The sequence below is a fragment of the Sinocyclocheilus grahami genome, unplaced genomic scaffold (genome assembly GCF_001515645.1).
Source record: "Sinocyclocheilus grahami isolate Dianchi unplaced genomic scaffold, SAMN03320097.WGS_v1.1 scaffold1315.1, whole genome shotgun sequence".
In the NCBI taxonomy this organism is placed as follows: Eukaryota; Metazoa; Chordata; class Actinopteri; order Cypriniformes; family Cyprinidae; genus Sinocyclocheilus; species Sinocyclocheilus grahami.
In genome coordinates, this window is record NW_015506494.1 from 34,924 (window position 1) to 50,303 (window position 15,380).

Sequence of the window (15,380 nt, forward strand, 5' to 3'; positions counted from 1 at the left end):
AGACAGACAGACAGACAGACAGACAGACAGACAGACAGACAGATAGATAGATAGATAGATAGATAGATAGATAGATAGATAGATAGATGCTTGATTTTTAAAATATGAACATTTTGAAAGAAAAATGCAATGAAATAGTAGTATTAAATAAATAAATAAATGCATTTAAGAATGTTTTTTCCTAAATATATTGCATAAAAACAATTTATAAAAATAACCTTTACATAACCTTATATATCTAATTGAATGTATTTATTAAATGAATATATTATTTATTACATATGATTAATTAATACATGCTTTATTCATAATTAATTATTTTAATGAAATACTAATACTATATACTAATTAAAAATAGATTATTTTAATATAGAAATTATATACATACACACACATACATATATATACACACACACACACACACACAACTATTTAGTTTATAGTATTGGCCTATAATTAAAATAATTAATTATTAATATAATAGATATAATAAATAATATAATATATTAATAACTGACATATGGAATTTTCCTGAAAATGAGGCAGGGTTTGGGTCAGTAGTGACGGCACACTCTCACCTGTCCGCTGTTGGCCAGTTCTTCAGGAGACATGGAGTTATGGAGTCTCAGACTGAGACCGAAGTCACACAGGCAGCAGCTGAGGTCCGACTTTACCAGCACATTCACGCTCTTCAGGTCGCGGTGCACGATGGCCACTTTAGCGCGTCCGCATGGCGTCCGGTCGGCATGGAGATGAGCCACGCCCCTCGCCAGAGATCCACCCAATCGGCACAGCTCGTCCCAGCCAATCACGTGCTGCGTCAGGAACTCCTGCAGGTTCCCTCGCTCGTGATAGGCCATTATCAGCCAATAGCGTCGCTCTGCCTTCCGGTCCTCGGCGGTCAGAAACTGAAGCACGTTTTCGTGCCGAAGCTCAGCGTCTGAAAAAATCTCCCACTCGGTTTTCCACGAGGCATACTCTTCATAGGGAAATATTTTGACCGCTACCATCTGGAAGGATTCGTCCGTCGCTCCCTGCTTGAGTTTGGCTCTGTAGACTTCAGCGAAGCGGCCTTTCCCGACTATAACATCCAGCTGGATGGGGAGCAGCTCGGTGTTGTGGTTGAGGCTGTTGGCGTTGGCCGAGCTGCTGTCGGATCGGTCGTCGTCGCTCATGATGATTGCACAGGTCTCGCTGTCGATGCCTTTGGTTTTGGGCACTTTGAGGTTCTGCTGGCGAAACAGGCGATAGCAGTAGAAGGCCGAGAGGAGAACGACGACAGCGATCAACGCAGGAACCAGACTGACCAACAGCACCGGCGGGAGATTCCTCTCAAAGCCTTCTGGAGGAGCTGACACTGCACAGGAACACCAGAGGAAAATTACTACCGGTTTACTCAAAACAGAACTATTACAAACATGTCTGTTACCTGAAATAAAGTTACTCACCCGCATGTCGTTCCAAACTCACCTCCGTTCATCTTCAGAACACAAACTGAGATATTTGTTGATGAATTCCGAGAGCTCTCTGACCCTCCATAGACAGCAAGGGTCCTTACACGATCAAGGTCCAGAAACGTAGTAACCATGTTATTAAAATAATCCATGTGACATCAGGGGCCAGTTGTTCAAAATAAATCTGATCAGATTGGATCAAATCTTGAAAATGGGTTGTTCAAAAGAAAAAAAAAAGGATTCTGAATTCGGATTAGATCACAAAATCCAATCTTGATCTGGATTAAATCCTCAATTTGTGTTGTGCAAAACGTTTTAGCAACATTGGGATACTTTTGACCCCCAAAAAATAAAGGATTATTCTGATCCCAGCAGAAGGGTGGATTTCAGGAACAAAAATGTAATAAAATTTATGGGGCTCCGTAGAGCACTAGTAATCCAGATTTGGGTGATCCAATCCAATTTTGCTTTGAAAAGCCAGCACAAAACCTGGATCGCAAAACATGGGATTTCCAAATCCAGATAATTCTGATCCAGATTAAACTTTTTGAACAATTGGCCCCAGGGGTTTAACCGTAATTTTTTGAAGCTACGAGAATACCTTTCATGCACAAAGAAAACAAAAATAACAACTTTATTCAACAATGCATCTCCTCCGCGTCACCCTGGCGCTGGTCCTTACTATGTTTCTGGACTCTGATCGTGTTAGAAGCATTGCAGTTTGGAGGGTCAGAAAGCTCTCAGATTCCATCAAAAATATCTTAATTTGTGTTCCGAAGATGAACGAAGATCTTATAGGTTTGGAACGACATGAGGGTGAGTAATTAATGACAGAATTTTCATTTTTTGGGTGAACTAACCCTTTAAGCCAAAGCACTCAAATTACCAACTTAAAATAAATAAGGAACTATAACTGAAAAAAAAATAGTAATTCAACCTAATTAGTAATATATAAAAAATATAATGAAAATGACAAAAGCACATAAAATTATGAAAAATTTAACAACTAAATAAAATTACTATTCCTTTTTTGCTTGGAGCTTTTTTTCTTTTATGTATGCATGTATTTATTTATTTACTTTTAGAGAAAAATGTTCTCAAAAACTCTCGTTTTCAATTTTTTTTATGTCATCATTAATGAAAACAGAGTTGTGATGGACAGATGTGCTGTCCGTTCAATTATATATAACAGATAAATTATATGTACTGAAATATATAACAATAATATGTAAAAACTGTAAAATTGTTATTACTTTAAATACATATATGTATGTACAGTATATATACACACACACACTTAGTCATTTAGCAGACACTTTTTTCCAAAGCGACTTATAAAATGAGGACAATAGAAGCAATCAAAACCAACAAGAGCAATAATATGTAAGTGCTGTGACAAGTCGCGGTTAGCCTAGTGCAGTACATGTAACAAAAGAATAGAGAAAACTAGTGTTAGAGGGTTGTTTTTTTAAAGATGTACTGTCCATCTAAAATGTCATACATTTTTATTGTACACAATGCTGTAAAGATCTGTTGAAAAATTAATTTCCAATCTGACTGTCTGACTTGACACAACGTCCGGGAGTAAAAGCACACAGGAAACAAAATAAAAGCTTTATGAGCACTTCTGAGAAAGTGCTAACTAATCACTAAACTAATACAATTAGTGGCATCGACCCTTTGAAACAGCGTCAGGATTTAGTTTGAGTTGCAAGAAGCAACTAAACTAGATTTTCACAAACAAAAATGACCATTCTGCTTAGTTTTCAATAGTATGCCATTTTACTGCATAGTCTGTGAATTAATGTGTTTGAGAATGCAGAAGTCTTTTTTTTTTTCTGACACTTTGAAAAAAAAAATTCCTCTTATGTAAATGTGATTCAGAAACATTTAAATACTGGAAAACAAGACAAGAACCAAGAGGCTGAACATCACAACATTTAGCAGTTTTTACATGTGGACAGACCGATATTTTCTGCAGCAAAAGTTTCCTTTCAGAATCACATGATGCAGCTTCCTGCGTAACGAATCTAAAACTAGACTCTAGTCAGAAGCAGAAAGAAACGTTAGTGGTCCTTTCCTCGCAAAAAACTCCCTAATGATACACGTTACAGTAAACATAGTGATGTGCAACCAAACACAAACCGCACACGTGCACACGCAGATGCACAGAAATGACACGCGGCTATAAAAACAAGATCTCTGCATGTGATGATCTTTAGACACAGACAGGAAACCACACGTCTGAACGCTTCAGCAGCTCCCCGGAGACATTACAGAAAACGGCTTGCACAGTTTACTCCAAGAGTGCTTTTAAACTGACCTACAGCACAGTGTGAAAGAGTCAAAACTGTGAGATATGAGTCTTAATATTCTTATTCTGATCGAGAACGGCCCACTTAGAGTGATCATCTGACTGTTACATCATCACTGTTCAAAAGCTTGGAATCATTCCGATTTATGTTTTTAAAAGACGTCTCTTCTGCTCATCAAGGCTGCATTTATTTGATCAAAAATACAGTAAAAACAGTAATATTGTGAAATATTTTTACAATTTAAAATAGCTGATTTCTAAGTGAATATCTGTTAAAATGTAATTTATTTCTGTGATGCAGCGCTGAATTTTCAGCATCATTCCTCCAGTCTTCAGTGTCACATGATCTTCAGAAATCATTCTAATATGCTGATTTGCTGCTCAAGAAACATTTCTGGTTATTATCAATGTTGAAAACAGTTGTGCTGCTTCATATTTTTGTGGAAACTGATACATTTTAGTTTTCAGGATTCTTTGATGAACAGAAAGTTCAAAAGAACAGCTTTTATTTGAAATAGGAATCTTCTGTAACATTCTAAATGCCTTTACTGTCACTTTTGATCAGTTGAATGCATCCTTGCTGAATACAAGTATCAATTTCTTTCAAAAATAAACTCTAGCTCCTGTCATTCACATCTCACTCACCGTCAGGGAAGAAGAGTGGAGCGTTGCACTCTTCCTGACTGCAGGAGCAGATGTAGAAATCCTCCTCCATGCCCTTCACCTGCTTCATCAGACAGACGGAGTTGTTGTAGTCCGTCAGATACTGACCGTGAAACGGGCGCGCCGGATTGTGACACACCGTCTCGATGATGGGGTTCCCTTTATTTCTCCTCCTGAAACACAACATGCACATTGTGAGCTGATTGGCTTTTATTCAGTCAATCTGAGAATACCAGAAGTGTGTCCTCTTTAAAATCCACCAAATATATACTGCTTTAAAAGTTTGGGAATTTTTTTGAAAGAAATTAATATTTTAATTCAACAAGGACGCATTACATTGACAGTAAAAACATTTATAAAGTTACAAAAGATTTCTATTTCAATTAAATGCTGTTCTTTTGAACTTTCCATTCATCTGCGAATCCGAAAAAAAATTTAATGCATCACAGTTTCCACAAAAATATTGTTTTCAACATTGATAATAATCAGTAATGTTTCTTGAGCAGAAAATCAGCATATTAGAGTGATTTCTGAAGATCATGTGACACTGAAGACTGGAGTAATGATGCTGAAAATTCAGCTTTGATCACAGAAATACATTACAGTTTAACAGATATTCACATAGAAAACAGCTATTTTAAATTGTATAATATTTCACTATTTTTACTGTATTTTTGATCAAATAAATGCAACCTTGGTGAGCAGAAGAGGCTTCTTTCAAAGACATTAAAAACTTCTATATTATATTGTTCTGTAACATATGTTCGGAAATTGAGCTACTCCATATTTTCTTTTCTTTTTGTATTATTATGGATTCTAGCCAGAAGCAATAGAAGTTAAACACGTCGTAATGCTGGATTTGTTTCAGCTTTTGTCTTCTCCAGATGTTAACTGATGGACTGGAGTGGTGTGGATTATTGTGATGTTTTTATCAGCTGTTTGGACTCTCATTCTGACGGCACCCATTCACTGCAGGGCATTCATTGCTGAGACACTGATGCAATGCTACATTTCTCCAAATCTGATGAAGAAACAAACTCGCCAAATGTTCACTTTCGGCTGAACTACTCCTTTAAACTCTTTCTGTCACGATCACTCTGACTGTGTTTTTTCACTCTCAGAGCTTGTCTCCGAGCCGAACTGAACTATTTCCTGCAGGAATGTCTGGAAGTCAGACAGCATTTCCTGTATCACAGTAAAGCTATTTCCTGATTAACGCAGTCGTGGTCGACATTCATACTGAACGAATACAGAGAGTTCATGTAGAGATTGATATCGGAAATACGAATGTCTAGACAGCATTGATACTGAATGCAGAGCAAATGCAGATTCAGATTTGCAGATTGAGTATGTAAACAAAAACATAGATGTATAACATAGAAAAGTGACTCATACCAGGCGCTGACGCAGACCTCGTTGGGATTCTCGCAGATGGAGGAGATGTTGCACAAGGATTCGCAGACGCCGGTGGCGTTACACGCCGTGGATTCAATGTCACAGAACCTACAGAGCTGAGCGAGTCTGAATCCTCCTTTAGTTTCTGATGTAGGCACTGCAAAAACACACAGAGAGAAATATATAATATCTAAATTGATTCATTCTGCCTGTTATAGTCATTTCAAAGGAATTACTGCTCGTATGCAGCATTTTATTGATTTTTTTGGTATTTTAAAGGGGTCATCAGATGCCCATTTTCCACAAGTTGATATGATCCTTTAGGGCCTTAATGAAAAGACCCTAAAGGATAGTTTGGTTAAAATGTCTCAATATTAGTGTATAACTACACCGTTTTTATCCTGTCAAAAACAGCTCTGTCTACAGCAAGCTGTTTTATTGCATGTCGCTTTAAATGCTAATGAGCTCTTCTGACCCCGCCCCTTTTTATCATTATAGGGTGGTTGTGTACACACACTGCTAACACACATTTCAGTTCAAACTACTTGTAAAAGTGCATGTAGCATCCGATGACCCCTTTAATGTTTATTTCAACATTTACATATACATGTTACATGAATACATGAAAAAGTTATATCGTTTAATATTAGTTAATTTAATTTTAATATGTAATATTTTTTATATTTTATTGTATTATTTATTGTATTTTATATGTGCGTAGTATTTTATTTTATTTTAAATATAAATATATATATATATATATATATATATATATATATATATATATATATATAGAGAAAGTTCATGTTAGCTAATGCATTATCTAATGTTAACAAATGAGAGTTTTATCAATAATCCAAAAATAGATCAAATAAAAGTTCTCTCTTTAGAGGCAGTTCAGAGCATTTGTAACCCAACTTTATATGACACTTGTTATAACTAGATAAGACAGTTTATCTTGATTGTCTTGCTTTATGTAAAACCAACACAATTACTACAGACACTTCAAGAATCAATTTTACATTCACAACATGAACAATATGAATGCAAATATGCCATTTTTCAGATTTAGCTCAATGCTGATGATATGTGAAATATATTATGCACTGAAAACCAGACACACACCTGATGGAGACCTCAAACAAACACTACACGTATGAAACCACAAACACACACCTACTCAGTGCTGATGGAATGACAAATAGTAGGTAACCACACACACACACCACAAATGCACTCACATATAGCGATCTGGTCATCAGGTTTGTTCAGCAGCATGCGTTCGTTGCACTCTCGTCCCGTACAGGCGCACAGACGGAGGTTAGGGGTGTTCATGTTTCTGACCGACAGCACACAGTCCGAGCTGCTGTAGTCGTCCAGCATCACGCCGTTCAGCAGCCGCGTCGGGTCATGACACTTCGTCTCCACCGTCACAACTCCAGCCTCCCTCCACCTGAGAGACAGAAATAGCAATCACAGCTCGCAGTTCATGCAATCACTAGCATACTACTCATACTTATTCTGCACTGTGCATTATGTCTGCACAGTATGCAGCTTTTCTGCATGAGTCAATATCCTGGTGATCTACTACATTTGTCAAAATGCGCAGTATTATAACAGAACACAATGTGTGTGATACAGTATCATAAAATGCAATGAGCTCAACCTTTCATTTCCAGTGTTATGAAAAAATGGAAGTGAAATTAACCATAAAATCACATCAGACTGTCAAAAGTGGGCTGAAAATTTTATATATACATATATGTGTGTGTGTGTGTGTGTGTGTGTGTGTATACTATATATATATATATATAGAGAGAGAGAGAGAGAGAGAGAGCGAGAGAGACTATATGTGACCCTGGACCACATAACCATTCATAAGGGTCAATTTTTTGAAATTGAGATTTATACATCATCTGAAAGCTGAATAAATATATTATATTTAATTATATAATATTTCCATTGATGTATGGTTTGTTAGGATAGGACACTATTTGGCCGAGATACAACTATTTGAAAATCTGGAATCTGAGGGTGCAAAAAAATCTAAATATTGAGAAAATCATCTTTAAAGTTGTCCAAATGAAGTTCTTAGCAATGCATATTACTAATCATGATCTTTACTTAATATCCTAATGATTTTTGGCATAAAAAAAAATCAATAATTTTGACCCATACAGTGTATCGTTGGCTATTGCTACAAATATACCCCAGCGACTTAAGACTGCTTTTGTGCTCCAGGGTCACATATATGTACAGTGGGTACGGAAAGTATTCAGACCCCCTTAAAATTTTCACTCTTTAAGCGAATTGACTGTGAGACAGCAAGAGTGTGTAAGTGTTTTGCTTAATACAAGTTTTCTGTCTATTAGAGTAAATATCTGCTAGTTGGGAGGATTCATTCGTTTCTTTCCTTAAAGGAACACTCCACTATTTTTGAAACTAGGCTCATTTTCCAGCTCCCCTAGAGTTAAACAGTTTAGTTTTACCGTTTTCGAATACATTCAGCCGATCTCCGGGTCTGGCGGTAGCACTTTTAGCTGTAGCTTAGCATAGATCATTGAATCTGATTAGACCGTTAGCATCTCGCTCAAAAATGACCAAAGAGTTTCTATATTTTTCCTATTTAAAACTCGACTCTTCTGTAGTTACATCGTGTACTAAGACCGACGGAAAATTAAAAGTTGTGATTTTCTAGGCCGAAATGGCTAGGAACTATACTCTCATTCCGGCGTAAATGCCTGAAAATAGTCCCCAGCACGCTTCCTGTGCAAGCAGGTGGTCACGTTGGTTATGTTGACGGAAGTTAGCCTATTTTCAGGCGCTGTGTAATATCATTGCGCCTTCTGCACCCATAGTACGGCTGCAACGTTCCTTGATTATTACGCCGGAATGAGAGTATAGTTCCTAGCCGTATCTAGGAGATGTTTGCATTAAGATGTTTCTCAAATTATCTTCTTTTATGTTCCATAGTTTATGTTAGGCTGTTGTAGCCTAAATGTTTATGTGTAATAATTTTTATATTAAATCAAATCAAATTTCTTTCTAAAGCTACTATTTGTAATGTCTACTTAATACTTTCTCATTTAACCAAAAAAAAAAAAGAAAAGTTTAAATAATCTTTTGGGGGAAGATTGATATTGGTCTGATTTTCACAGCCAAATGTAAATTGTGATTATTATATTAATTAATCGACACATCATAAAATTAATTAGATTAAAATTTTTAATTGACTTACAGCTGATGATGATTAATGGATGCCACAGTGAATTATGAAATGTTCATCATTAAAATGTGCTTTCACATGTTATTCAAAACAATAGTAGCTAGTTCACAGTATATGCTACACTTTAACAGTTGCATACTGTGTCCAGTAAACAGTAATTTAGTAATAGTAAGAGAAACAGTAAGTCAGTTATGTCCAGTCAGCTGATTTACACCAGCGTTTGTGTATTTTGGGTCGTTGTTCCTGTATCTTCTGCTGCATGGAAAGTGAAACAAACTCATGCTGCATTTTCCATTTTCATGTAATAATCACAACTACAAAACCCATAATGCAGCAGTGTACAGGTTGGTTTGCATCTATTACACATCTACATCTATATCAAAGATGGTTTAGAAAATTAATGTCACAGGAGAAACTTTTAAAGTTCTCTGGTTCTTTTTATCCAACTATATTCTGGTGCCTTAAAGAACCTTCATGTATCTGTAAAGACCTTACTGTAAAGGATCATTCACCCAAAAAATGCAAATAAGGGAGAGTAAATTATTCATTTTTAGGTGCACTATCCCTTTAAGAATGATTCAGGTCGAAAACTTTTTGGTTCTATTTTGAAAAAGGCTTCTTTGCTTCAAGACGCACACTTTATTGTCATTTCTTAAAAGAATAGTTCAGCCAAAAATGAAAATTAGCTGAAAATGTACTCACCCTCAGGCCATCTGAGATGTAGATGAGTTTGTTTCTTCATCAGATTTGGAGAAATGTAACATTACATCACTTGCTCACCAGTGGATGCTCTGCAGTGAATGGGTGCCGTCAGAATGAGAGTCCAAACAGCTGATAAAAGCATCACAATAATCCTCACCACTCCAGTCCATCAGCTAACATCTGGAGAAGCTAAATGCTGCGTGTTTGTAGGAAACAGATCCATTGTTAAGGCCTTTTTAACTTCAAACCTTTGCTTCAGGCTAAAATAAGCCATAATAACATTTCCTCCAGCGAATAAGTCCATCTCCTGTTGTCTCTCACTTCAAAATCCACACATATATTTGTTCAAAGCTGTTTTTGACTGTTTTGGCTTGTAAACGGTGTTTCTCTCCTGATTCAATCCAGACCACTTTTACACTGGAGGAAGCGTTATTATGGATTATGGACGTATTTTAGCCAGAAACGTGGGGGTTTTTTTTGGACATTGTTAAGCACTTTGGTCAACCATAGTTGTTTTTAAATGTGCTATATAAATAAAACTGAACTGAACTGAGAAGCAACAGTTTAAAGTTAAAAACGTCGGTAACACTTTACTTGAAGGGGTGTGCATAAGACACATGACACATGTCATGAATATGAAGGAGGTTTTATGCATGTTTATGACAACTGTCATTAAGTGTCATTCGCTCAGTTATGTCATTTTTAATGCAAATATGACATTATTTGACCTAACCCTACCCTAACCCCTAACCATAGCCCATAACAAAGACATCTCAAACAATGTCATCTTTGCATTAAAAATTACATAACTGAGCGAATGACACTTAATGACAGTTGTCATAAACATGCATAAAAAACCTGCATATTCATGACATGTGTCATGTGTCTTATGCACACCCCTTCAAGTAAAGTGTAACCAAAATGTCTTAATGGATTTGTTTCTTACAATAACGCAGCTTTTGTCTTCTCAAGACATTAAGTGATGTTTTATTAACAAGTTTCGGGAGGAGCGCGCACAGATAATTAACACGGCCAGTTCATCATCAGTAATTACACCATCTATCCAATCAGCTCAAGAGAGAACCTCTATAAATAAACAAAGCAGCCTTACCTCCATTATCTCCCGTCCTTAGCATCCCTCCACCACCCCGACTCCTCACCTTCAGCCCGTTCCTACCCCAGCACGGGAAGGAACACTCGGGGGGAGCATTCTGGGTCCGGGCTTAATCCCGAGCTCGGACCCCTCTCCCCGGCCAGGGGGAGGACCCCGGGCTCGAGAGTAATTACTGAGCTCGGAGCCCTCTCCCCGGACAGCACGCCAAATACGCATAAACTTTACTCGGTTCATTATAAGTAAGTGTGAACTCGTGAACTGATGGACTGGAGTGGTGTGGATTACTTGTGGATTATTGTGATGTTTTTATCAGCTGTTTGGACTCTCATTCTGACGGCACCCATTCACTGCAGAGCATCCATTGCTGAGACACTGATGCAATGCTGCATTTCTCCAAATCTGACGAAGAAATAAACTAATCTCAGATGGCCTGAGGGCAAGTGAATTTTCAGCATTTTTAGGTGAACTACTGCTTTAAGTGAAGAATGCTGCATCACGTCAGTGAGCGTGTTGGAACAAACCCCATTGCAGCTGCATGATTCATGTTCAAGAGTGCATCATACCAGACGGCGGCGCAGACGTCATCTGGACTCGGGCAGACCTTTGATACGCTGCAGTTGGCGATGCACTGATTCGACTTGCAGTTCGCCGGCTGAGGGTCACATGACTTACACACACTGTGTGGATTGGCTGTGTGGAGCAGAGCTGATGCACCTGAGACACAAACAGAGGCGAGATCAGAACCGGATTGAGATACTATTATAGCTTTCATTAATATTTTGAATTCATGTTTATTTTTATAATTTTGTTTTTATTTTAATTGCAGTTAAAGCTTTAGTAATTTCATGTTTTGTAAATATGTCTTTACAGTTTTTAATAGTTATTTTAGCAGATCAAGTTAAACTATATAAAAATTAGAAATAAAATAGCAGAATTTTTTTATATTTTATTTTATTTCAGTTAACTTTTTTTTTGTTTGTTTTAATTAACTAACCTTGGATCAACCAAAGGTAATGTTTTTGTTTGTGGTTAGTTAGTGGATGATGTTTATATTTAATGTGATTGGTCAAAAACTGACTTCATAAATCCACTGAAAATCACCAAAACACCGGCTGATTCACAGACACATGTGTTAATTAAAAAAACGTTTTCTACAGCAACAAGCATCTCAGGATCTGATGACGTAATCGTCTCAACATTCAGCTGGACGTTGCTTCAGTATCTGCGTCTGCCAGGAAAATAAACACAAACACATGCTGCATCACTGTTAGCCGCGGTAAAAGGATTATATCTGGATCTTCAGGATCTCTTAAATGCAACCGCAGGTTTACGCTAAACCAGGTTTCACGCTAAACCGCAGAAACATCTGTGTGGACGAATGCTGTGTTTTACTTCAGTGATGGACAGTGATGAAGATACAAGACAAAACACCTGCAACTTCATTTAAGAAGAATTCATTTTTATTTAATCTAAATACATACAAATCTAAAAGGTATCTATCAATTTAATGCAACTTGTATTATGATCCATTTAATTAATTATTTAACAACACAACACATAAACCCACTGCATCTATTTCTATCTATCTATCTATCTGTCTGTCTGTCTGTCTGTCTATCTATCTGTCTGTCTGTCTGTCTGTCTGTCTGTCTATCTATCTATCTATCTATCTATCTATCATCCATCATCTATCTATCTATCTCTGTCTGTCTGTCTGTCTGTCTATCTATCTGTCTGTCTGTCTGTCTGTCTGTCTGTCTGTCTATCTATCTATCTATCTATCTATCTTTCTATCTTTCTCTATCTATCTATCTACCATCCGTCCGTCCGTCCGTCCATCCATCCCTGTCTGTCTGTCTGTCTATCCGTCTGTCAGTCTATCTATCTATCTATCTGACATCATGATAAATATGGTAGTCATTCTGCAGACACATTTACAGCTTGTATTAATTAATAATAATTTTAAATGTTTTTATTTTAATATTTTCAGATTTTTTTGAATTTCTTTGTTTGTTTTTGTCATTGTATTATTATTATTATTGTGTAATATGTCTATAGCCTGCCTATTAATTATATGTCTATTAATTTTATATTTCATTTTTAGTTATTTTAGTAGGCTACATCATGTTAAACTAAATTAAAGCAAAAAAAAAAACTTTTATTTAATATTATAGGCTATATTTATTTCAGTTAACGTTCATTTAAATTAACGATTTTTTTTTAATGGTTTTACTTATAGTTAACTATAATATTTAATACTTTATCATGGCACCACCACACTCGTTAAACTGTGGTAAATATTTGAACGAGATCCCACCATAGTAATGCAACACAGCTTTTGTAACAACTCAAAACACGATACTTTTAAAAGCATGTTTTACACGACTTTAGTATCACGAAATGTCACAGTACACTTAGTAAATAAAAACAGAACGAACAAATTACCAGGAACAGAATTGGAGGGTTTCAAACACACACACACACGCGCGCGCAACGTGTGTCAGGCTCGTGTTGTCTGACAGTTTCAGACACTGAGAGAGGAACTAATAATTAATCTATTTACACCCCATAAACACTGAGTGTGACGCGACGCGACTCGCTCGCTCCAGTGAAACGCTCGCGTCGCGTCGCGCCGTAGTAACTGAAGCGGAAACTCACCAGACACCAGACACACGAGAAGAACCGATCCAAAACCGACAGAACCGAACCGCTCCACTACACGCTCCATCGCGTCTGACCCCGGGTCGGTGCTCTTAAATCGGCTCGAGCCTCATTCTCCTCCTTCATCTGAGAGGAAACGCGAGATGGACGTGAGTCAGAGGAGGCAGGAAATGTTCATGAAGAACGCGCTCTGAGGGAGGAGGAAGAGCCTCTTTTCCTGCTTTACTTTCTCAAAACCGCTACTGCTGCGTCTGTGTCAATGCGCACTGCACTCACTCACTCACTAGACAACACCTTAGCGCAGCTCTGAAGCTGGTGAGCACCACATAGACAGCATCACTGCACATCATACTCTCAGACCCCAGTGAGTTTCCTACATAGACAGCATCGCTGCACATCATACTCTCAGACCCCAGTGAGTTTCCTACATAGACAGCATCGCTGCACATCATACTCTCAGACCCCAGTGAGTTTCCTACATAGACAGCATCGCTGCACATCATACTCTCAGACCCCAGTGAGTTTCCTACATAGACAGCATCGCTGCACATCATACTCTCAGACCCCAGTGAGTTTCCTACATAGACAGCATCGCTGCACATCATACTCTCAGACCCCAGTGAGTTTCCTACATAGACAGCATCGCTGCACATCATACTCTCAGACCCCAGTGAGTTTCCTACATAGACAGCATCGCTGCACATCATACTCTCAGACCCCAGTGAGTTTCCTACATAGACAGCATCGCTGCACATCATACTCTCAGACCCCAGTGAGTTTCCTACATAGACAGCATCGCTGCACATCATACTCTCAGACCCCAGTGAGTTTCCTACATAGACAGCATCGCTGCACATCATACTCTCAGACCCCAGTGAGTTTCCTACATAGACAGCATCGCTGCACATCATACTCTCAGACCCCAGTGAGTTTCCTACATAGACAGCATCGCTGCACATCATACTCTCAGACCCCAGTGAGTTTCCTACATAGACAGCATCGCTGCACATCATACTCTCAGACCCCAGTGAGTTTCCTACATAGACAGCATCGCTGCACATCATACTCTCAGACCCCAGTGAGTTTCCTACATAGACAGCATCGCTGCACATCATACTCTCAGACCCCAGTGAGTTTCCTACATAGACAGCATCGCTGCACATCATACTCTCAGACCCCAGTGAGTTTCCTACATAGACAGCATCGCTGCACATCATACTCTCAGACCCCAGTGAGTTTCCTACATAGACAGCATCGCTGCACATCATACTCTCAGACCCCAGTGAGTTTCCTACATAGACAGCATCGCTGCACATCATACTCTCAGACCCCAGTGAGTTTCCTACATAGACAGCATCGCTGCACATCATACTCTCAGACCCCAGTGAGTTTCCTACATAGACAGCATCGCTGCACATCATACTCTCAGACCCCAGTGAGTTTCCTACATAGACAGCATCGCTGCACATCATACTCTCAGACCCCAGTGAGTTTCCTACATAGACAGCATCGCTGCACATCATACTCTCAGACCCCAGTGAGTTTCCTACATAGACAGCATCGCTGCACATCATACTCTCAGACCCCAGTGAGTTTCCTACATAGACAGCATCACTGCACATCATACTCTCAAACCCCAGTGAGTTTCCTACATAGCAATTTTAGGCATCATAGCCTTAAAACCTAAGGAGTTTCCTACGTAGACAGCATTTACAGGCATCAAAATCTCAAAACAGTGAGTTTCAGCATTTCTGGAAATAGTTTAAAAGCCTATTGAGTTGCCTACATAGACAGTATTTTAGGCACCACAGTCTCAAAACCCATTTGTGAGCATCATATAGTTTTAAAAAC

At 38.2% G+C, this 15,380-nt stretch overlaps 1 protein-coding gene across 1 annotated transcript in view; it reads right to left on the reverse strand.

The window, feature by feature from the left end:
- Positions 1–13,714, reverse strand: part of tgfbr2a (transforming growth factor beta receptor 2a) — a 19,735-nt gene extending 6,021 nt beyond the window's left edge. The window contains exons 1-6 of the mRNA XM_016255150.1: positions 13,527–13,714; positions 11,432–11,582; positions 7,068–7,279; positions 5,827–5,983; positions 4,414–4,604; positions 579–1,357 (exon numbers count right to left, since the gene is read on the reverse strand). Coding sequence (XP_016110636.1) covers positions 579–1,357; positions 4,414–4,604; positions 5,827–5,983; positions 7,068–7,279; positions 11,432–11,582; positions 13,527–13,596 — 1,560 coding nt within the window. The 5' untranslated portion in view covers positions 13,597–13,714. The remainder of the gene's footprint in view (positions 1–578; positions 1,358–4,413; positions 4,605–5,826; positions 5,984–7,067; positions 7,280–11,431; positions 11,583–13,526) is intronic.
- Positions 13,715–15,380: the final 1,666 nt, after the last annotated feature.